Source organism: Hyperoodon ampullatus, assembly GCF_949752795.1.
Source record: "Hyperoodon ampullatus genome assembly, chromosome: 14".
Taxonomy (NCBI): Eukaryota; Metazoa; Chordata; class Mammalia; order Artiodactyla; family Ziphiidae; genus Hyperoodon; species Hyperoodon ampullatus.
In genome coordinates, this window is record NC_136927.1 from 76,732,542 (window position 1) to 76,755,906 (window position 23,365).

Genomic DNA, 23,365 nt, shown 5'->3' on the forward strand with positions numbered 1-23,365 from the left:
AAGGTACCACACAGCTCCTCTCTCCAAAGGCAATTACTCCTACCAGTCTAGTACATCTCCTTACAGAGATATGCTATGCAGCATATAATATGTCAGCATATAATATAAATATTCCTTAAAATAAAACAGAGATGGTAACATGCTACAAACACTGTCACGCACCTTGCTTTTTCACCTAATAATGTTATCTCCAAGATCTTCTGTATCAGTACATAAACAACTGCTTTGTTATTTTAGGAGACTGCACAATATCCCATTGTAGAGATGGATCGTAACAGATTTAACCTATGAGGGATGGTGAGGTTGATGGCAACTTTTTTTTTTTTTTTTTTTTAAGGAACTTTCCATACTTTATTTATTTATTTATTTATTTATTTTTGCGGTATGCGGGCCTCTCACTGTTGTGGCCTCTCCCATTGCGGAGCACAGGCTCCGGACGCTCAGGCTCAGTGGCCATGGCTCAAGGGCCAAGCCACTCCTCAGCATGTGGGATCTTCCCGGACCGGGGCACGAACCCACGTCCCCTGCATCGGCAGGTGGACTCTCAACCACTGCGCCACCAGGGAAGCCCTGATGGCAACTTTTTGATATTACAGCGAAGCAGCAAAGAACCTTGTAGTCTCATTTTCCTGAACACATGCCTCTACCTGTAAGGATTCCTGAGTCCAAAGATACACACTTTTGTTAAGTTTGATAGATATTGATGGACTGTCTTCCAAAGAGACTGTGCTGATGTACTTGTCCACCAACTTCATACTCAATATCTTTTCTCCATACCCTCCCCAATTCTATTCAAAGAGAAATCAACACTTTTGATTTTCCCTAATTGGTAAGAAATGGTATCTCTGTACTTTTACATTTGAAATGTCTTATTAGGAAGTTTGACTATTTTCACATGCTTAGTTGGCATGGCAACTGTGTCTCACCTTTGCAGCTATTTCCCCTAGTTGTTATTTCCATAGACCTAAATAATGTACTCATGTGGACATTTGTTGATTTACCAGCTTTAGACATTATCTATTGATTTTTGCTCCAATAAATGAGGATTTAGCGCACTTACAGTATCCTCTGTCTTACATGTCCTCTCTCTTTCCAACCTTCCTTCCTTCTCATTCTATTTATGAAAAACAAATATTATCGGCTTTCCACTTATGGTAGTGATATTTTTTTTTAAAATAGACTTTATTTTTAAGAGCAGTTTTAGACACAGTCAAATTGAGCAGAAAGTACAGAGTTCTCATAAACTCTCTGCTCCCCACCCCTGCTCAGCCCCTCCCCCATCAACATCCCCCACCAGAGCGATCCATTTGTTGCGATAAATTGAAGCTACATCCACACAATCTTATCACCCACAGCCCATGGTTTAGGCTACGGTTCGCTCTTAGTGTTGTAAGTTCTATGGGTTTGGACAAATGTATACTAACATGTATCCATCAGTATACTACCATACACAGTATTTTCACTCTACTAAAAATCCTCTGTGCTCCGCCTATCCATCCCTCTTTCCTCCGTAATCCCTGGCAACACTGATCTTTTTACTGTCTCCATGGTTTTGCCTTTTCCAGAATGTCATATAGTTGGAATCATACAGTATGTAGTCATTTCAGATTGACTTCTTTCACTAAGTAATATGCATTTAAGTTTCTTCCGTGTGTTTTCATGGCTTGATAGTTCATTTCTTTTTAGCGGTGATTTATATTCCATTGTCTGGATGTACCACAGTTTATCCATTCATTCACTGAGGGACATCTTGGTTGCTTCCAAGTTTTGGCAATTATGGATAAAGCTGCTATAAACATCCATGTGCAGGTTTTTGTATGGACATAAGTTTTCAACTCATTTGGGTAAATACCAAGAAGCATGATTGCTGGCTTGTGTTGTAAGAGTGTATTTAGTCTTGTAAGAAACTGCCAAAACTGTCTTCCATAGAGGCTGTACCATTTTGCATTCCCATCAGCAATGTATGAGAGTTCCTTTTGCTCCACATCTTCACCAGCATTTGGTGTTGTCAGTGTTCCAGATATTGGCCATTCTAATAGGTGTGTAGTGGTAGCTCATAGTTTTAATTTGCATTTCCCTAATGACATGATGTGGAGCATCTCTTCGTACGCTTATTTGCCACCTGTATTTCTTCTTTGGTGCGTGTCTATTTAGGTCTTTGGCTCGTTTTTAATCCAATTGTTTGTTTCCTTGTTGAGTTTTGAGAGTTCTTTGCATGTTTTGGCTAATAGTCCATTATCAGATGTGTCTTTTGCAAATATTTTCTCCCAGCCTGTGACTTGTTTTCTCATCCTCTCTTTTCTTTTTTTTTATTATACTTTTCTTTTTTTCTTTTATTTATTTATTTTATTTTCCTTTTTTGTTTTTGGCTGCGTCGGGTCTTAGTTGCAGCACACAAGATCTTTCTTTGTGGCATGCGGGCTTCTCTCTAGTGGTGGCGTGCAGGTTTTCTCTTCTCTAGTTGTGGTGGCACAGGCAGGGCGTGTGGGCTCTGTAGTTTGCGGCACGCAGGCTGCCTCAGTGAGGCACCCGAGCTCAGTAGTTGTGGCACGTGGGCTTAGTTGCCCCAAGCATGTGGGATGTTAGTTCCCCCACCAGGGGTCGAATCCGCGTCCCCTGCATTGGAAGGCGGATTCTTAACCACTGCGCCACCAGGGAAGTCCCTCTTCTCATCCTCTTGAGTGATACAAGTTTGTAACAACAAATAAATCATTTAAAAATTTTTAAAAATGGGTCAACTTAAGGATAAATATTCAGGAAATGATAGTCAAAGTGGTAGGAATATAGCAAAAAAGGAAGGTGTATCCAAGGGACTCACTTTTGGGCAATACTGACGATACACAAAGGGCCTGGTACACAGCCTGGCTCTCAAGCTGCTTACCTGGCAATTATTATGCCCGTTATTACTATTTAAATAATATTGGCAGCTATTGTTGCTCTTATTGCTATTATAATTATGGCATAGCGGCTATTACTGTTATTATTCCTATAACAATACACTATTGTTATCTATTATAATGCATTGTTTTGATGAACCTCTGTATCGCTTCTAACTCCCTGGAACCTGGGGGCGATGGGGAACGCTGCAAAGTTGCTGCGGTTATTATTACTATTATCTTGATATTTCACCTCCTCAAGCCGCGCAAAGTTTGGATAGGACGAATGGGGGTGGATAACAGTTCCGTGACAGGTAGGAGGTGGGTCTGGGGAGGGGTCGGGCCAGGAGCCTCCGCCCCACAATGGGGCGGGCCGCTTAGGGTCGGTCCCGGTCGGCCTCCGGTCCCCAGCCTGAGCCCGGCTATGGCCCCGCGCGGCGCGGCGCCGATCCTGCCGCTGGCGTTCGCTCTGACCGCCGTGGCCGCGGTGTCCTGGGCACGGGGACCGTCGGGCACGCTTTGGTCCCGGCAGGGCTGCGCCGCGCTGGGCCGCTGCTGCCCGGGCCGTGACCCGACCTGCGCGGCCCGCGGGCCCCCTCGCTGCTTCTGCGATCAGGCGTGCAGAGAGGTCCGGGACTGCTGCCCCGACTACGCGCGGGCCTGCCCAGGTGCGCCCCCGGGAGCACGTGGCATGGGCGGAGCTCCCAGCGCGGAGGGGTGCAACGATACAAGGAAGAGAGGAAGCCGCCCTCGGAGGGGGTTCTGGACCTGGAGGGGCGCAGGAGCAAGGGGGACGGGGACGCTCAGGACACCAGGCGAAGAGTGGGGCTGGAAAGGTGCGCGCGGAGAAAGATGCTCGGGCCATGGACGCCGCTGCGCGAGTCTGGGGGAGGGGGCGGAATGGAGACGGATGCGAGGAGAGTAGAGGGGGCGTTTGGGAGGAGAGGGTGCGAGAGGCCTCCCCTCGCGCGGGACTTGGGAGGACCGCGCGAGGATGGAGGGCTCGTGGAAGAGGCGCGCGAGCCAGGCGCTCGGGTGAGGGACGCAGGGCCCCCAACAGAAATAGGCTCGTGCGGGCACTGAGGGGGGCGAGAGAGGAGGGGGCGGAGAGAGCAGGGGGCGCACTCGCTAAGGAGGGCGCACGCGGCTGGAAGGGGTAAGAGGGAGGAGGGGGCGTATGCGATCATCAGGGCTCGTGAGGCGTGGAGGGGTTGCGGAGGCGCAGAGGGCGCTTGGGTGCCAGATTTAGCAAGATGCCCAGTTAAACGTAAATTTCAGTTAAATAACAAATACTTTTAAAGAATACGTATGTCCTCAATATTGCACGGGCCATACTTATATTAAAACTTATTAGTTTTCTGAAATTCAAATCTAACTGGCCGTCCTGTATTTTGTCTGGCAACCTTAGCTGGCGGAAGGGCGTGGGGCATAGGGAGTGCGAGTGGGGAGCGGGATCACGCATCACATCGCGGGCAGGGAGGTCACGAGGCAGATGGAGGGGGTGTTGAGAAGCCGAGAGAAAGGCTGAAGCCTGGAGAGGGTTTGGAGTGGAGGGACGCTGAGAGCAGAGAGAGGAAACGGACTGGGTGGTCCGGGAGGGGCGGAAGAACTGGGTGTGTGTGGGGAACAGGTTAAAACTTAGGTGAATGGGGGTGGGTGTGAGGGGGTTGGGATGGGATGTACTGATCCCTGGGCAAGTAACGCCCAGGCACTGCTCCCAGTGCCGGCCGTGGCCACCGGCCCAGGGTCTAGGTCATTCCCTCTAGAGACCACCCCCGCCAGAGTGGTATCCACCAGGCTTTGAAATTAGGGTCCACTTTTGTTGAGCCCCCAGTGGGGAGGACTCCATCCTTTTAAAATTCCAGGAATAACCTTTTCACACCCATTGGACACAAAAATCTAAATTCTGTCACCTTGTCAAGCGGATATGATCTAACTTTCCTTTGTCAGGGAGAAGAGTGATTGATTGGACCCCTCTACCTGGAGATATCAGTGGAGCTTCCTTCAGGAACTTGTATTTAAATGAGGGCAGCTTTAAAAAAATTCAAAATTGAAGGGATCCAACATTTATTGATCACCAACCTACTCTGTGGGCTGGGTGTCTCATCCAACTTGATTACTGTCTCACAGCGCTCTGGGGCTCTGGTGTATAATAATGTCCCTGCTCAGCAGATGGGAAGAGCGTGGCTCAGAGAGGAGCAGGCTTGGCCGGCCAAGGTGATCCAGTAGGATTTGGACCTGGCGATCCCCTTTCTTCTAGCACCTTGCTGCTTCTCACAACTTTGAGTGGCGAATGGTGGAAATTCAGGTAGCAGAGAGGAAAAAGTAATTTTGGATGTGCTGTCTTCCCAAATCATAGCAAATGAGACTCCCCCAGATTAAACTTGCAGAAGGACCATCTCGGGAATGCTTTTGTACTTATCTGCTTTCCGTGCAGAGAGTGCATGCAGCCGTGTGGTCGTTCAGAGTGTAGGACTGAAGTTCTTGGTTCAGCTGCACCCACAGGGGCTTCCCTGTCACAGGGCAGGAGCGGGGACCCAGGAAGGGAACCAGGCAGAGGGATCAGTGATACTTTCCCACGGTGTGATTTTGATCCGCGCTGACAGAATCACACGATGTTATCAGCTCCCCGGGAGTTCCCGTTACATAAAGAGCTTGGGCTGGTGGGCCCAGCAGCCTCAAAGCTTTGCCCACCTCTTTGTTTTGCTCCTTTGGGAAGGTGTCAAAAAGGCAGTAAGTCTAGGATCTGCCCCCTTGTCTAGGCTGGGCAGAGCTGAGGTCTTATGAATAGACCTGGGAAAAGTTCACTTTTCCACCTCCCAGGGGAACAGAGCAGAAGGGGACATGGGGACCAGTTAGGAGGCAAGATAGGTTTTTTCATGAGTGATTTAGGCGATAAAGTTGACTAGCTTCAGGAATTGATTGTGGTAGAGGGAGGTGTTGAGGATGGCTTAAAAACAAGCAAACAGGGCTCCCCTGGTGGCACAGTGGTTGAGAGTCCGCCCGCCGATGCAGGGGACACGGGTTCTTGCCCCAGTCCGGGAGGATCCCACATGCCGTGGGGCGGCTGGGCCCATGGGCCATGGCCTCTGGGCCTGCGCGTCTGGAGCCTGTGCTCCACAACGGGAGAGGCCACAGCAGTGAGAGGCCCGCTTACCGCAAAAAACAAACGAACAAACAAACCACTAACATCTACTGAGTACTTATTACCTGCTGGGGAGGTACTGTTTTAGGTGCTTTAAATAAATTGTCTCCTTTAAGCCCCATAACAGCCCGATGGAATAGATAGTGTTATCACACCCATTTTACAGATGAGGCATGGAGACATGGAGAGGTAGCGAGCTACTCTGACTTGCCCAGCTATTAGGCAGTAGATCTAGGATTTGAACCCCAGCAGTCTGGCTCCAGATCACAATACCATATGGTTGCTTGAGGGTGGGAGGACTTAAGCCTGTCGCAGGAGGGAAGCTCGAGCCCTCAGGTGAAACAGGAGCCCTTGACCTTGCCCACCTTCAGTTCAATTACATTGCTGGCCACCTGCTATGTGCCCAGCTCAGCTGGGACCAGTGGGGGCCAGAAAGAAGGGACTCTGGTCCCCCCTGAAGCTTATATTCTATTTTTGGGAGACAGGGTGGCTTGCTCAGTTAGAGCAAGCAGAGGCTTGGAAATGATTGGTGAGGATGGGGTGGGGTCAGGAAGAGGGTGGGTCTGGAGCGGCTAGTAAAACCTTAAAGGATGGACACCATTACTTCATGTTTTTCAAGTTCCTTACTGAATGTTTTCAAGTATTTTATGCTCCTTAATTCTTACTTCAATCCTGTAGGGATCAAAGTCCCTCCTTATGCATTTATGTGTTCATTGTGCTAGTCAGTACTCTGAGGGTTGTGATACAACTCGTATTACTTAAGCTAATAAGGGGATGTATTGGGACAGGTAACTGAAAAACAATCCATGGATTCTGACTTCAGGCATGGCTGGATCCAGGGACTCCAAGGATGTCATCGGGACTCTCTTTCCACCTCTCAGCTCTGCTTGTGTTAGTTTCAATCTCAGGCATGCTGTCACCGAGTGTTGATAAAGACAGTACCTAGTAGCTCCAAACTGGTGTCCCTAGTGGAATGAGAGATCCTTTTCCTAGTTATTCCAGCCAGACTCCTAGGGATGGTTCTCATAGGCCCAGTTTGGGTTGCATGCTCATTCACGATCCATTAAATCACTGAGCCTAGGGAGAAGGAATATGTCACCTGGTCATGTCTGGGTCATATATGTACCCAGTCCCAGGAATGAGAAGGTGAGGTCAGCCCTACCCAAACTATGTGGACTGAGAGTGGGGAGGGTTGCTTCCTCAAAAGACAGCCGAGGCGGTGTTACCAGAAGATGGGGGTAAGGAGGCTGGGAGGGCAGAAATGACAGCTGCCCACTTCTGAGCTGTAGCGGACCCTGCATTTCAGGGAACTCGAAGTAAAAGTGTGCTGAGACATCAAACAGGAGGAAGAGGAGGCATGGGGTGACTGTGGATGCACTGGGGAAACACATTTTTAGCCACTAGTGTTTACAAAAGACCTTTGTGAAAACACCTCAACAGGAGATGGAAACCAGTAAAGGATTTCAGGTGACAGGTCAGAACTGCATTCCAGAAAAATCCTTTTGCTAGACAGTGAGGAGGATGGACAGTCAGGGGGCTGGGCAGTGAGGTTCAGAGAAAAAGGTCACGTTTGAATTGTCCAGAAAAGCACTCCCTGCTGAGCCTGGGCCTGTTGGCGGCAGGGCAGAAGAATCCAAGGGGACTGTGGGAAATTCAGCCTGGCTCCAGCAGGCTCTGCTGACGTGATGTTATCTGGGTCTCCAGGGCTGGAAGAGCAACCTTAAAAGCTCCTCGCATCTCCCTCTTTTTCAGCTGCACTGATAAGCTAGAATTTCTCCTTTACTCAGAAAAAGGTGGGATGGCCTTTGTTTTGAGAAACACTGCCATCTGGTGGTACCTTTCTGGAATGCCAACTTGCGGTCACATTTCCTTTGTGGTTGCTAAGGCACAATTTGCTCATTCAGAATTCACTGACTCGTTACTTACTGGGTCCCTATGTGTCAGGCACTGTGTTTGGTCCTGGAATTCAGCAGGGAACAAGGCCCCTGCCTCCACAGAGCTGACATTCTAGTTGAGGAGGCTGACAAGGTATGAATAATCACATGAACCGAGGTTGTGACCCTAGGTCTAGGTGAGGTGTGATGACAGTTCCCTGGGGGTGTCAGCTGTGCATGCTGCTTGGTGACATCACAGATGCGAGCGACATGGAAAGAATATGAGTAGGGTGGCATCTGCCTAATTTTCTGCAAAATCTCTCACCTGCCTGGCAGGGGATCATGGTGGGACTTTGGAAATTCCCTTGGTCCGGCTGCCCAGCCAGTACCTGAATCTGGGCTGCCGTCTCCTTGTCAGTTGTCCAGCCACTCTGTGAACACTGACACTAAACTCACTTTTTCTAGTAGATTTTTTTCTTTTCTTTAAAAAAAAATTTATTTATTTATTTATTTATTAACTAAGAGCAGGTTGCACCTGGTCTTAGTTGTGGCTTCTAGCTCCTTAGTTGCAGCATGTGGGCTGCTTAGTTACAGCATGCATGCGGGATCTAGTTCCTTGACCACGGATCAAACCCAGGCCCCCTGCATTGGGAGCACGGAGTCTTAACCACTGCGCCACCAGAGAAGTCCCCACTAGCAGATTTTTTATTGTAGATTATACTCTCTCACCTGGACAACTGCAGTAGCTGTTTTATTGGTTCCACTGATTCTGCCCTGACCCCCATGCGGCAGCTAGAGACATCCTATTAAGGTCACTCCTCTGCTCAGAACATGGCAGTAGCTTTTCTTCATGCTTCGAATAAAGTCCAAGTTCCTTACAGTAGTCATCAAGGCCCTGTATGCTATCACTGCCTGCCTCTGTCTGACATCACCTCCTGCCACTTTCCTTCCTGCTTTTTAGGCTCTAGCCACACTGGTCTCCTCACTGTCCCTCCAGCATCTAACCTGGACTCTGCCTCAGGCCCTTTGCACTGCCTGTTCCCTCTGCCTGGAACACTTCACCTCAGATACCTACACAGCTCCCTCCCTTACCTCCTCAGATGTCCTTTGTCATGGAGGCCCCCCTTGACCCCTCTATCTAAAACAGTTTCTTGTCGCCCTGCACCTGCCACTCTTACCCTTCTTTGGATTTTCTCAGAGCATGGATCGCTAGTTGAAATTACCTCATATACTGTATTGTTTCTTGTCTGTTTCCCCTACGGAATGTCAGCTCCTCCAGGGCAGGGGCTTTTTCTGCTTTGCTCCTCTGTGTTCCCGGCACCCGGGCCAGTGCTTGGCATGTAGTAGGCCCTAAATAGTTGTTGAACAAATGCAGAGAGTCCCCTGTTGTATTGAGTGCTTACTATCTTCCTAGTGCTTCACATCTGTCATTGCACCAATTCTGTGGGACTATAGCTGGAATCCAAGCTTGTGTGACTCCAGCGTCTTGGCTTGACTCAGATATTCAGTCTCCTTAAGTTCCACTTGCCTCTTCTGTGAGATGGATTTGACAATAGCGCAAATACACACACACACACACACACACACACACACACACACACACATATATATGTAGGAGTTGGGGTTCTGGCGGGTGACAGGTGGTATGCCCAGAAGAGTTGAATGGAACATAATTTGACAAGGGTTCCATTCGCTATGGTGCGGGCAGGGGGAAGTGGTGTTATAGGAGCCTGGTGAGGGCAGGATCCATGGCTGAGGGGCCCCTCCATGCAGGACTGAGGGTGAGGTGGGTGGAGGGGCAATAAACACTTGGGCTGCACTCTCCTCCCCATGGGTGCCTCACTGGCTAAACTCAATCAGCGGCTAGGGGGCCTCTCTGATGCACAGGCTTCCCTGGGGGGCCTAGGGCACAAAGAAGGACCCTAAAGTTGTTGTGAGGATTACATGAAGTCGGGGACTTGACTTGCCTGGTCCAGCAGCAGTGACATAATTGACATCGTTATTAGGTGGGTGTTGAAAGCAATAGATGATTGTCAGGCTGTCGTACTTTATTTCCTCCTTCTCTCATTCCCCTCAGCACTTCAACTCTGCTCAGAGTTGAGAGCCATGCCAGGAGTATGTGACTTCCTGAGGTGCCAGAAGCAACACTGTCTGTTTTTACAACTCAATCACCTCCTTCCCTCAGTTCAAGGATGTACACTTTTTTTTTTTTTCTTCGCATTTTCAAGTTGCTGAACTAGGATATGTCTCATAGCTGGTGAATGTTTGTCATGAGGACAGACCTGGTCTTTCTTGTTCCCCACGGTGTCTCCAGCACCTAGGACAGTGCCCGACTCACAGGAGATGCTTGGTAAATGTTTGTGGGATGAGTGAACTAATTCTGACAGCAGTAGTGCCCTGTGTGTGCACAAGTGTCTGTGTGTGTGTGTGAGAGAGAGAGAGAGTGACTGTCAAGGCCTGTCAAGAAAGGCTTGACAATTTCTTTTTTTTTTTTTTTTTTTTTAATATTTATTTAGTTAGTTTGACTGCACTGAGTCTTAGTTGCGGCACGCGGGATCTTCTAGTTGTGGCATGAGAGCTCTTAGTTGCAGCATGCGGACTTAGTTGCGGCATGCATGCGGGATCTAGTCCCCGACCAGGGATCAAACCCGGGCCGCCTGCATTTGGAGCATGCAGTCTTACCCACTGGACCACCAGGGAAGTCCATGGCTTGACAATTTCTTGTCAAGAAATTCTCTCCCTGGGGAAAGTCCGAAGATCCCACGTTTTGGCCAGATGGCCTTCCCTGTCTGGTTTGACCCAGTCCTGGTCTGGGAATGTGGACTTGGGTGAAGAAGCTGAAGGTCTCAAAGGCCACATCATCAGAAAATACCTACTCACTGGGCCCCTGACTGTGGTAGCACAGGGAGCATCTCATGGACATGGACGCCCAGCAACTTCCTTCTTTTTTAATGATGAAATATTTCAGACCTAGCCCAATGTGGAGAGAACAATATAATAAATCCTCATAAAAAGCTAAGAAATAAGCCTAGATGAATACCACTGGAGCTTCTGCATTCCTTCCCTTTCTCCTCAGAGGTAACTGCTATGCTGAATTTGGTATTTATAATTCCTGCAGAGGGGTGTGTGTGTGTGTATATATGTATATATATATATACATATATATACACACATATATATATGTATATATATATATACATATATATACACACATATATATATTCAATGTATATAAAATATATACAGGGCTTCCCTGGTGGCGCAGTGGTTGAGAGTCCGCCTGCCGATGCAGGGGACGCGGGTTCGTGCCCCGGTCCGGGAAGATCCCACGTGCCACGGAGCTGCTGGGCCCATGAGCCATGGCTGCTGAGCCTGCACGTCTGGAGCCTGTGCTCCACAATGGGAGAGGCCACAACAGTGAGAGGCCCACGTACCGCAAAAAAAAAAAAAAAAAAAAGTATATATATATATATATATATATATACAGTCAGTTCTCATGATGGATGGTAGTTATAGTCTATAAAATCCCTGAACACTGAATTGACAAGTACTGAACCATTGCTCCTAGGGGAAATATGTACACACCTATCTCACACAGATTATAATCTTAAATCCTAAAAACAACTCATTCTCGTAGATTCTCTTTTAAAAAAGGGAAGAACAAGATTCAGAGGTGTTAAGTGACTGGCCCGAGATTGCCCCACTAACAGGTGTCAGAGCTGGAATTCAAACCCCGTCCTCCTGGTCCCGGAGCTGGAGCTCCTTGAGCTGCACCACACAGCCACTGGCTCCCTCCATCCAAGAAGGCAGATCGGGGCCTTGTTTGACCTCAGCTGCAAATGTGCATGTTGGGTGACTCAGAATTTTTGCTGTTCTGCGTATGTCTGTGCATGACTACAAAAGCGCCTCAAATATTGGTTTGGGGGTTACAAGTCAATTTTTAGCAAACAGGTAAATTCACAAATACCAAATCTGTGAATAGTGAAGATTGACATATATATACTTAGGTATATATATCAATACAATATCATATATATGTGATATATACATGTATAGTATCATATATATGTAATGTATATGTATATTACCTATATGAATTCTTAAACACTATATAGCACTCTTTTGCAGTTTTTTTTTTTTTTTTTTTTTTTCCGGTACACAGGCCTCTCACTGTTGTGGCCTCTCCACAGCGGCCATGGCTCACGGGCCCAGCCCCTCCGCGGCATGTGGGATCCTCCCAGACCGGGGCACGAACTCGTGTCCCCTGCATCGGCAGGCGGACTCTCAGCCACTGCGCCACCAGGGAAGCCCTGCAGTTTTTAAGACTGTATCTAAATAGTATCACACGAGAAATAGCTTCTGCAAGAGGCTTCTTTCCATCCACGTTGTCGCTAGTGGAGTCATGGGTTCGTTTCACTGCTGCAGAGGAATAGCTAGTGTTTACTGAGCACTTGCTGTGTGCCAGGAGTGAACGCTTTATATGTCACATCTGGTTGAATCCTCAAGGCCACACTATCAGGCGAATACTATTCTTATACCCATTTGACAGTGGAAGAAACTGAGGCACAGGGAGGTGAAATCAGTTGCCATAAGTGCCTAGGAAATGTTAATTGGAGGAATGGGTGATGGAAGCCACTGGAATGATCGCCAACAGGATGATGGGTAAATAAAATGTGGAATTCTAAGTTTAGGTCGACGTATACAAATTTGTCATAGAGAAACTTTTAAGGCACACATGGATTCAGGTTTGCAGAAGTTCTGGTGCTCACTGTGGTGTTTTGGGGTGTTTGGCTTGTGGGGAAGGTGGACAAGACCTGGCCTCTGCCCAAATTCCATAGCAGTTGTCCTTGGAGACGCCACCTTCTCTTCCAGCGGTCTCCTGCGTCGTGGCAGAGTGGAGCGGCTGGAGTCGCTGTGTCAAGCCCTGCCAGGTCTCTTACCGTCTCCGCCAAAGGCATGTCCTGCAGGAACCAAGGAACGGGGGTGCTCCCTGCCCCCCACTGGAAGAGCGGGCTGGCTGCGTGGAGTACTGGAGCCACAAGGGGGTGGAGTGCCAACAGTCCTTGCGTGAGTTGGGGTGGCCCTGGGGGTGGCTGTCAGAGGGAACAGCCTGGCCGGACCACAGGGCCCTCCATAAGTTTCCGTGTGGGGTCTGAGTTTAGGGTGGGACTTTGTCTTCCTTTTCCCTCATCCCCCTCCTCACCCTCTGAATGAGGTAAGATGCTCTGACTTCCTCTAGGCATCTCGATGTCTTCTTTCTACTCATCTCCCATTGTGGATCAGTCAGGGCTTTGTTTAAATGAAGATGATAGGAAACCCATTTTAAACTGACCTGAGCAAAAATGTGTGGCTCATGTAACTAAGACCTCAGGGTCTGCATTCAGGCATGGCTGGATCCAGGAGCTCAAGCAATATTGCCAGGAACCTCTCTCCATCTCTCAGCTCTGTTTTCTAATGAGTTGGCCTCATTCTCAGATAGGCATTCCCCTTGTAATGGTCTTTGATAGCTCCAGGCTTCTCTACAACCAGCCTAGCAGCTGGAAGAAAAGGCCTCTTTCGCCTTAGTTTCAGCAAATGTCCTTAGTTTCACCAAACCTTACCGCAGTGTCACCCTCCTGTGTTGATTTCTCCAATAGGTATCCCGCACCCTCATGAAGCCCAAACTCCTCATCATGGGCTACAAGCTCAAGTGCTCTGGCTCTTACCTCCTGTGACCTCATCTTCCTTCTTCTGTCTACATTTTAAAGGATCATTCTGATCACTGTGGGGACAGCAGACTGAAAGGGGTCAGAGGGCAGCGGGGAGGCCAGAGAAGAGGTGACTGCAGTGGTGCAGGCAAGAGAGGAAGGTGTCTGGACCAGGATGGTGGCAGTGGGGTGATGAAAGAGGGAATGTCATTTCCTCTGCCTGAAATCCTCCTCCCTCTCCTTTGCCACCCACATCTAACTTGCCTGGTTCATCGTTTACTGTGTAGATGTCAGTTTTCTCCAGGAAGATTTTCCTGACTGCCCCCACTATCTGCCATGCACTTGGCCACATTACTTGACTCGCTGAGGCCAGTGTTACTATGCATTTTACAGAAGGGGAAACCAAGGCTTAGGGAGGCACAACACCTGCCCAAGGTACATGGCTCATCGTGCATCATTTTATTCAACGCTGACAATAACTGTATGATATAGGTTCTAGTATTATACTCATTTTGCTGATGAGGAGACTGAGGCTCAGAAAGGACCAAGATCACTCAGCTATAAGAGGGAGAGCTGGAACCAGAGTCTGGGCTTCTCTGGGGCTCTCCTCACTGCTCTAGGCTACGCCAAAAGCAGCACTGGATGTTGGAAGAGAAGAGAAAAGGGAAGTTGTGTATTAAGTGTGTTACCTTCTCTAGATCACAAGCATTAATTAGTTCAACACCATATCCTTGATTCAGCCCCATAACTCAGGGAATGGGCAGGGGTAGGGACTTCTTTTGGTTCTTTTTCCCTCTAAGGAATCACCAACCGCTCATGGACTGACCCTCAATTTTCCTCTGCATTCTCCTCTGTCTGCTCCAGGAAGGAAGAGGCTTGGAAGTTGGCCCAACAAGATAATTTTATTAATTCATTTATCTGTCCATACCTCTGTCCCCCTTTTCTTCCATCCATACATTTTCCCACCTGTTCATTCATCTATCCGTCTGGTTCTTTTATCCCTTCACCTGTCCATCTACCCATCATGTCTTCATCAATCCTTCTTTCCATTCATCATCTCTTCTATCATCTCGGTCTCTCCTTTTTTCCATCCTCCCATCTTCCCATTTACTCATCACCCATCCACTCTTCTTTTCTTATATCATTTCAGCTACCCATCCATCCATTCAGTTATTAACTCATCTCTTTTTTTCTCACTCACTCACTTATTCATTCATCAAAATCATTCATTTGAAGAACTTTTTATTGAGACTCACTCTACAACCCACTGTGCTAGGCCCTGAATCCAAGAGATAAATATGACCCTGCCTCCATCATTGCATAAAGGGTACTTGTGGGGTCTATCTACCCAGTTACAAGACCCCACAGTCTCCTTAGGGCTACCATAGACATGACTCTGACACCAGGAGTACCTAATTGTGCTTCCTGTGGTGTCATAGCCTTGGGGGTGGTGGTGCTGGGCTACCTGACCCTGTTTTCTCCTTGGCCCACAGTCCCTGCTCTGATAACCACAGGCAGCTACGGGAAAGAACGAGAAAAGCGAGGTGTCCCCAAGAAGCAGGAGACAATAGGGTAAGTGGAAGCAAATGAACCCAAAGTCAAACTCAAATTTGTGAACCTTTTTCCTTGGATTAGACTTTCATCATGTCTCTCTCTTCCTTTAATAGCTTTAACATCTTCCCATTTCTTGTCCTGTTACAGTTGTAAACCCATGAACATGAACTTTGAGTCCTTAATGATTGGTCTCTATTCAGCTTCATTCACTTACTCATTCACCCAGTGTTTATTGTTTATGTGACAGGTATGTTTATGTTGTTTATATGGGTTAGGCCTTGGGGCTACAGCAAGGAAGAAAAAAGGACAGAAATACTTGTCCTCATGGTGTCTGCCTCACAGGAGGCAGGCAATAAACAAACACATAGCCTGTCCAATGGTGCTAAGTGCTATGGAGAAAAATGAAGCAGGGAAGAGGGTGGGTGTGCCAGGGACATCCTTGTTTAGAGGAACTAAGATATTGAAGAGGTTATCTGGGGGAAGAGCATGACTGGCAGAGGGAATAGCAAGTGCAAAGGTCCTGAGGCAGGGCATGCCCGGTGCTCAGGGGTCAGCAAGTAGTTCAGGCTGGAATTCAGGGAGAGTGAGAGAGAGTAGGAAATATGATATACTGGGGGGAGGAAGGTGGTCAGATCACACAGGGTCTATAGGCTGTGGTGGGAAGTTGGGTATTTTCTCTGCATGAGATGGAGTCGTGGGAGGGTTTTGGGCAGAGGAATGACAGGATCTGACTTAGGTTTTCACAGGGTCCCTTTGGATGCCCTTTGGAAAATGGATTGTAGAGAGGCAAGGAAGGAACCAGGGAGACCAATGCGGGGCCTACAGCAATGGTCCACATGAGAAATGAAGGTGGTTTGGACCAGGGTGGTAGCCCTGTGCCTTTGAAGCGTGGATTTCAGGGACTGGAGTCAGACAGTGTGTTGCTGATGGTGGTGATGAGGTCAAGCTTCTAGGACAGTGCCTGGCACATGATAGATACTCAACAAATATTAATTGAAAGAATAAGGTCTGAACTAAGGCAATGCTAAGGGAGATGGAGAGGAGAGCTCTATTTGTTAGGATTCCTTCCACTGCAAGGCACAGAAACTCAGCTCAAACTGACTCAGGTGAAAAGGAGAATTATTGGTTCATATAACTGAGAGGGAAGTTTTGAAATAATATTACTTCAAGCATGAACTGGAGCCAAGAGGTCAAATATTATCAGGACTCCCTCTCCCCTTTCTGCCTTCACATACTGGCTTCATTCTCAAGCAGGCTCTCTCCCTGTAGTAGCCAAGATGCCCACGAGCAGCCCCACATCCTCCCAGCTTAGCAGCCCCAGCTGACGGGGTCCTTCCTCCCAGTCTCATTGTGTAATTTCTGGAGGAGGTTGATTGGTCCTGCTTGGATCCTAGACCCATCCCTGAACCAATCACTGTGACCCAGATGATGGGACCTCTGATTGGTCAGCTTGAATCATCTGTCCACTCTAGGGGCAGGTATGGGGAGCCAGGACCAGGCATCCTGATTGATTGCCCCTCCAAGACCACCACGTAGGGTGGGGACAAGAGTTCCCCAAATAAACCACCAAAATGGCAAGAGAAAGAACGTTGGGAAGACGAAAATTCCAATTATCACAGGCTTCTGGCAAGGACAGGTTCCTGAGGCGTTCTGGGGCAGCTGAGAGGAAAGGGCTCTGGGCTGGGAAGAAAACTGTCCACTCCTTGGGCTTCCCAGAGGCTGCAGCCACCAGGGGGCAGCAGCCCCACACCATAACCTCCTGGGGTCCTTGACAAGCTGCATCTCTTCCAGCAGGGGTTGCCATTTACCACTACTTGTAGAAAAAGTTGGGTCGAAGTAAAATTTTAGCAAATTGGGTCTTAATTCAGATACTCCAGAATGGGACAGTTATTTAAATAATTCTTGCAGTGAATCTTTTTTGTAAAATAAGATCTTTTACAAAATGTGGTGGAGTGCTTATTGAGGCTTTTGGGGTTAGGCAGGTTCCATTTTAGGCACTACCACTTATTAGCTGTGTGACTCTGGGCAAGTTATCTTTCTGCTCCTCGGTTTCCTAATCTGTAAGCTGGGGCCAAGATCTACCTTGCAGTGTTTCCCTATTCCATTGGACCAAATGATTCGGCAAATTTTTGTTGAGCCAGGTCCTAGTCTAGGACTTGGACACAACAGTGAACAAAACAGATACAAATTCCTGCCTTTGTGGAGCTGACATTACTGCGGGGGAGAGAGGTGAGAAGTAAACAATATAATCTTTTGGATAAGGTGTTTGAAGAACTGGCCCATGGAAGCCCTCAATGATGTTAACTTGAAAAAGCAGGAGCCCAGTCTCCTTGATGCAGATCGAGTTGCCCAAAAGGTTTCTTCTGTAGCAGGGAGAAATTGTATCAACCTGAGCCTACATAGGGCTAGGTACACAGTAGGTGCTCCATAAATGCTCACAGGTGTTTGGGGTGGTGTCTTCCTGTGTGGCTGCAGGTACTGTGTCCAGTTCCGGCTGGGGCCCGTTCCAGGGAGCTGCCAGCAGGTGAGGGCGCCCCATACCCAGTGGACAAGGTATCTGACCCAGGGCCACACAGTTTGTGTGAGGTGTGAGTGGCCTGCCCAGGATGCCAGGAGCCGGCGCTGCTACGGGGATGGTGGAGGGGCCGGAGGGTAAGCCGTGGGACTCGGGCATGGGGAAGTGTGACTGTAGAGCCTGGGGCCTCTCTGCAGCCTGAGAGATGAAGGTGCCCAGGGAGCGGGAGCCTGTTTCCTGGCCAGGGCGGGGCACAGGAGGGTTCTGATCCCAGTGTCCGAGGAGGAGCAGCTCCTGCCATTTCCAGCTGTGTGACCTTGGGCGATCTCATAACCTCTCTGGACCTCAATTTCCTTATCTGAAAATGCAGATAATAAGAGGACCTCCTCATGGGGCAATGATGAAAATGAAGTGAGATTGTGCAAGTTGAAGAGTTAGCATAGCTCCTGACATCCAGAAAGTACTCAAGCAAAGGGAGCTGGTTTCATTGTTGGATCCTTACAATTCCCTTAAAAGCCAAGTTTGGTTACCCTCATTTTATAGATGGAGCAACAGAGGCTCAGAGAGGCATTGTGACTTAGTCAAGGTCACACAGGATTTGACCCAGATTTGGCTGTTATCATCCCCCTAGACTCCTCCCACAAGGGCAGATGTCTTGGAAAGCACTTAGCATTACAATAGTAGCTACAGTTTATTGAGTGCCTACTATGTGCCAAGCATTATTCTAAGCTCTATATTCATTCATTCATTCAATACATATTTGTTGAGCACTTACTATTGAGCATGTGCCAGACAATGTTTTGGGTACTGGGGAGATGCAGTGAACAAAGGAGCTGTGGTCCTTCTCTTATGGAGACACATTCTGCTGTGAGGAGGCAGACATTAGGCAAGTAAATCTGTAATTTGTCAGATGGGAGATAAGTGTTAGGGAAAGAAAGCAGAATCGGGGAAGTTCTGGGGATTTTTTTTTTTTTTTAAGGAAGGTGACACTAAGGAGGTGACATTTGAACAGAGTTCGGAAGGAAATGAGGGAGGTAGACATGTGGAGGTTTGGGGGAAGGGTATTCCAGGCAGAGGGAACAGTAAGTGCAAAAACCCTGAGGCAGAAGCGTGCCACCGTTGAAGCTGGCGTGGAATGAGCAAGGGGGAGCGTGGAAGGAGGTGAGGACACATTGACACACAGGATGCCCTTGAAACACTCCAAGAGCCCAAAGTGGATACTTTCAGGATCCTCTCCTTCTAGATGAGGAGACTGATTCACAAAGAGGTGCCCGAGGTCACACACCTAGCAAGTGGCAGAAACAGGCTTTGAACCTAAATTGCTCAGACTCCTTGGCCAAGCTCTAAAGACAAGTCTAGACTGTTTTCCACTGACTGTGCTTTTCCATGCAGGGATTATTAGACTGTAGGAATAAGAGCTCTCTCTGGGGTCTCTCCAGGGAGTTCTCCCATTTCTAAGGATGTTAGTTTCCTGACTTTTAAAATTGAGCAGCCCTGCTCACTGTAAACCTAGAGCAGGGAATGCCAATGCCTGTTGGGGTGTTAGGGACAGATGTATCTGAACGAGAGGCATTGGGACTGCACAGATCTGTGTTCAAACCCCACTTCTGGACCTTACTAGGTATGTGACTCTGGGCAAACCCTTCTTACCCTGACAGTCCCCACCACTCAGATGGTGGGAAGGATCCTGAGCCCTTTGCACAGCACCTGGCTCCTCGTAGATGCTTAGTAGTGGAAGCCGCTCTTGTCATGTTTAACCTATAAAATGGGTATAATAATATATGTACTTTGTGAAAATGACATGTGATAAATGTGATGAACCTGGCACATAGTAGGTGCCCAATAAATAAATGGCAGACAATAGGGAGGCCCTCTCAACCAACCTTCCTCCAACCTCTACCCCCCACCACTTACTCGTCCTACACCTGAGATTCTACCATTAGAGATTCATTCTTTGGACCAGATGCTCACTTATTAGAGCCTCAGTTTACTTATCCATCTTTGAATAAGCCTTTCTAGCCCTAAAACTCTGATTAATCCCAAACTTCTCTTTTTGGATGCAAATACTCCAGGAACATGGCACTTTGGTGAGGCTGAGATGAGGGTCGCAGGGACTGCTGCCTCTACCAGGGATGGGTGGGGATGAAAAGCAGAGCCAAGTCTGCGCCAGGCAGGGGCATCTTTCCCTGCTCCCACCCCAGCCAGGCCAGGCTCACAGAACAGGTGACGGAAGGTCTGACTGGGGGCATGAGCTCACCAGGCAGGACTGGGCAGAGGAGGAGGATCAAAGTGAGGATGGAGACGAGCTGCCAACCAGATTCTTTCCGTGGGCAGCTGGTGAGGGCGGGCATGCAAAGGGCCCAACCCTGGGGAGGGTTAGCCTGCCATTTGGGGATTTTAGGACGGTTTACTTAGCATAAGAAGTGTCTCTGAGTTTGGGACAAGCAGAAGGAACACCTGCTATAGTCATGCACCTACTGTGTGCTGGGCACCAAGTGGGTGCTTTAGATGTGAGCTCCCACTCAAGTCTCACAAGCCCTGTTGAGACAAGGGACATTCATTCCATTTTATACACGGAGAATGGCAATAACAATGATAACTTTAAATGCTATCATCTGTGAAGTGCCTATTAGGTGCCAGGCACTGTGCTTAGAAGCTTAGAACAGCGCCTGGCACATAAGACAATCTGTGTGTGTTATTATTGTCATTATTTGCATTTTTAAAAGATGTGAATTATACCTACAGAGAATTGGCTAAAACATATATGAACAGGTTAATAAATGTTTGCAAAGAGGACACATCTGGGTAGTCACCACCCAGGCAAGGAACAGAACCTGGCTAGCCCCCCAGTCCCGCCCCCAACCACAGCCCCTCCCCTCCCCATAGAGGAGACCACCATCCTGACTTTTATGGTAATCCACTGTACAGTTTTCTTTTTTTTTTTTTTTTTTTTTTTTTTTTTTTTTTTTTTTTTGCGGTGTGTGGGCCTCTCACGGTTGTGGCCTCTCCCGTTGCGGAGCACAGACTCCGGACGCGCAGGCTCAGCGGCCATGGCTCACGGGCTCAGCCGCTCCGCGGCATGTGGGATCCTCCCGGACCGGGGCACGAACCCATGTCCCCTGCATCGGCAGGTGGACTCTCAACCACTGCGCCACCAGGGAAGCCCTACAGTTTTCTTTATAGCTTTACTCAACTCGGTGCAGATCCCTAAACACTACAGTTTAAATTTTTCTCCCCAAACTTCACATATATAAAGTGGTACAGGATGTACCTTTTAGAATTCGACTTCCTTTGCTCGACATGCGGTTTGCAAGGTCTGTGCACGTGGCTGCCTTGTAGCACTGGATCGTTCATTCTTGTTGCTGAAATGGTTAGCTATTATTGTCATGATCATTTTTACTTTCTCTGCACACAGCATCTCATCAAACCCTCCCAACACTTCAGAGGGGCGGAGATTATAGTTATCTGTTATTCATTGAAGAGCCAGAGGCTCCTAGGAGCTGCGTCGTGAACCTCCCCACCCCACCATTCCAAAACCTTTCTTAATCACTCCACTCTGTTGCCTTCCAACAGGAGGGAAGGGCGGGGGGTGGGCAGGGAGGTTAAGGATGTCTTAGTGTCGCCAGACCCTAAGAGCCAAGTCTGGATTGCCCCGGGTGGCCTCTAGGGTCAGCAGTTCTGCGGCCAGCCCAACTTCATCAGGCACAGTAGACACAGGGCCCAGTGCCCACACATGTTCAGGCTCCACAAAAATGCTTTAATTTTAACCTCTTAAAATCAGAAGAAATAAGATGTAATAGTAGTGAAGATCTGATACTGACTCCAGCCCGGATTATATTTATCTTTTTATAATGCAGTTGTAAACTTTGATTTAAAATATTTTTGCATGGAGAAGGCGCCCCCGAAAGCAAATATCCCTGGCTCCCAGGAGAGTCATGACGCCGCTGAAGCAGCCCCATGTCTTGCAGGCACCAGCTGTCGCTGTGGCAAGCAGCCGGCCACCCCCGGTGCCGAGGGACCTGGGAGAGGCTTGGGCAGCTCCGGGACTGTTCCTGCCCCGAGGTCCACAGCCTCGTCTTCCTCTAGCAGCGGTGACCCCCGTCTGTCCAGAGCCCTTCTTTCCAAAGCCTCCCTGGGTGGCAGGGAAACCCCCAGGGCTTGGGATCCTCCAGGACGAGGGAGTGGGAGAAACCTGCACATTTGAGACTGAAGGAACAAGCCTTGCCCTTATGCTGACACTGAAAATAGCTTTATGTTTCCACTGGGTGCCAGCTGAGTCACAGCCTTACTGCCATCTCCCAGGGCTTCCCAGATTTCATCTCCTAAATACACCCTTCTCCATTTTGCCCTATTTTCCTTACCTGTACCTTTTTCTTTTTTTTTTTAATTGCGGTACGCGGGCCTCTCACTGTTGTGGCCTCTCCCGTTGCGGAGCACAGGCTCCGGACGCACAGCCTCAGCGGCCATGGCTCACGGGCCCAGCCGCTCCGCGGCATGTGGGATCTTCCTGGGCCGGGGCACGAACCTGTGTCCCCTGCGTCGGCAGGCGGACACCTTTTTCTTTTTGACACCCCACCTCATCCTTTTTTTACTTAAATAAATTTGTTTTAAAAGGAAGCTTATACTTACATATATGTGTATAAATAGGAAATGTTTTTTAAAAAAATCACAACTAGAAATGAAAATAAATAATAGTAGCAAACATTTATTAAGGTACAAGTACTGTAGGTACAGTGTGCCAAGCCCTGTCCTGGCCCTTTACACATACTGACTCACTGGGATCCTGAGTTAGGTGCAGTTATTATCCCCATTTTACATGGGCCGAAACTGAGGCACAGAGAGGTTAAGTTACTTGCCCCAGGACACAAAGCTAGTGAGTGGCAGAGTGGGGAGTTGAAACCCATGAGCTCTACCTACTGCTAAGGTTTTCTGCACTAGCAGTATATCAGCTCCAGGAGGGCAAGGTTTTTGGTCTTTCTTGTTCCCTGCTGTGTCCCCTGTGCCTAGAATAGCGTCTGGCACATCATAATGCTCAATAAATATTTGTTGAATAAATGGAATGAATAGGTGAATGATCAGCTGCCATAATTAGAAGGCAATCAGAAAAACAAACACAATGGAAACCAGACAAGTCTGGTGAGGTATTGTTGCCCAAGGAGCTGAGCACGAAGCCTGTTCTCTCATTATTCAAGCAAGACATTAGCACGTGGGTGAGAGGGAGTGAGGGGACACGAGTATCTAATGGAGACTAGGCCCTTGACAAACTAGAGGAATTACAAGGGACTTGAAAGGGAGCGGATTTTCTCCCCTTGGGAGTCAACTGTAATTAATAAGCATTTTAATACCTTTATCGAGATAGAATTCACAATATTATACCATTCCCTCAAAGTGTACAATTCAGTCTTTTTTAGTATATTCGTAAGATCATATAACTTGGTGTAATTTTAGAACTCTCTGTGGCCCCCTAGAAGAAGCCTTGTACCCATTAGCCGTTACTGCTCATTCATCAGACCCCTCCAGTCCTAAGCAACCACTAGTCTACTTTCCGTTTCTATGGATTTGCCTATTCCGGACATTTCATATAAATGGAATCATACAAATGGTCTTTTGTGTCTGGCTTCTTTCACGTAGCATAATGTTTTCAAGGTTCATTCATCTTGTAGTCAACTATTTAATGCCCTGTCCTGAATTCGTGTAAAACGATCTCATTTATG

General features: G+C 48.2%; 1 protein-coding gene across 1 annotated transcript; it reads left to right on the forward strand.

Annotated features, from left to right (window-relative positions):
• Positions 1–3,300: 3,300 nt before the first annotated feature.
• On the forward strand, positions 3,301–21,737 carry LOC307063131 (somatomedin-B and thrombospondin type-1 domain-containing protein-like; the record flags this gene model as incomplete). Its single annotated transcript, XM_079719108.1, has 5 exons — positions 3,301–3,544; positions 12,768–12,962; positions 15,076–15,154; positions 17,612–17,788; positions 21,620–21,737. 5 exons carry the CDS (start codon positions 3,301–3,303, stop codon positions 21,735–21,737), a joined length of 813 nt encoding a protein of 270 aa, XP_079575234.1.
• Between the last annotated feature and the right edge of the window lie 1,628 nt (positions 21,738–23,365).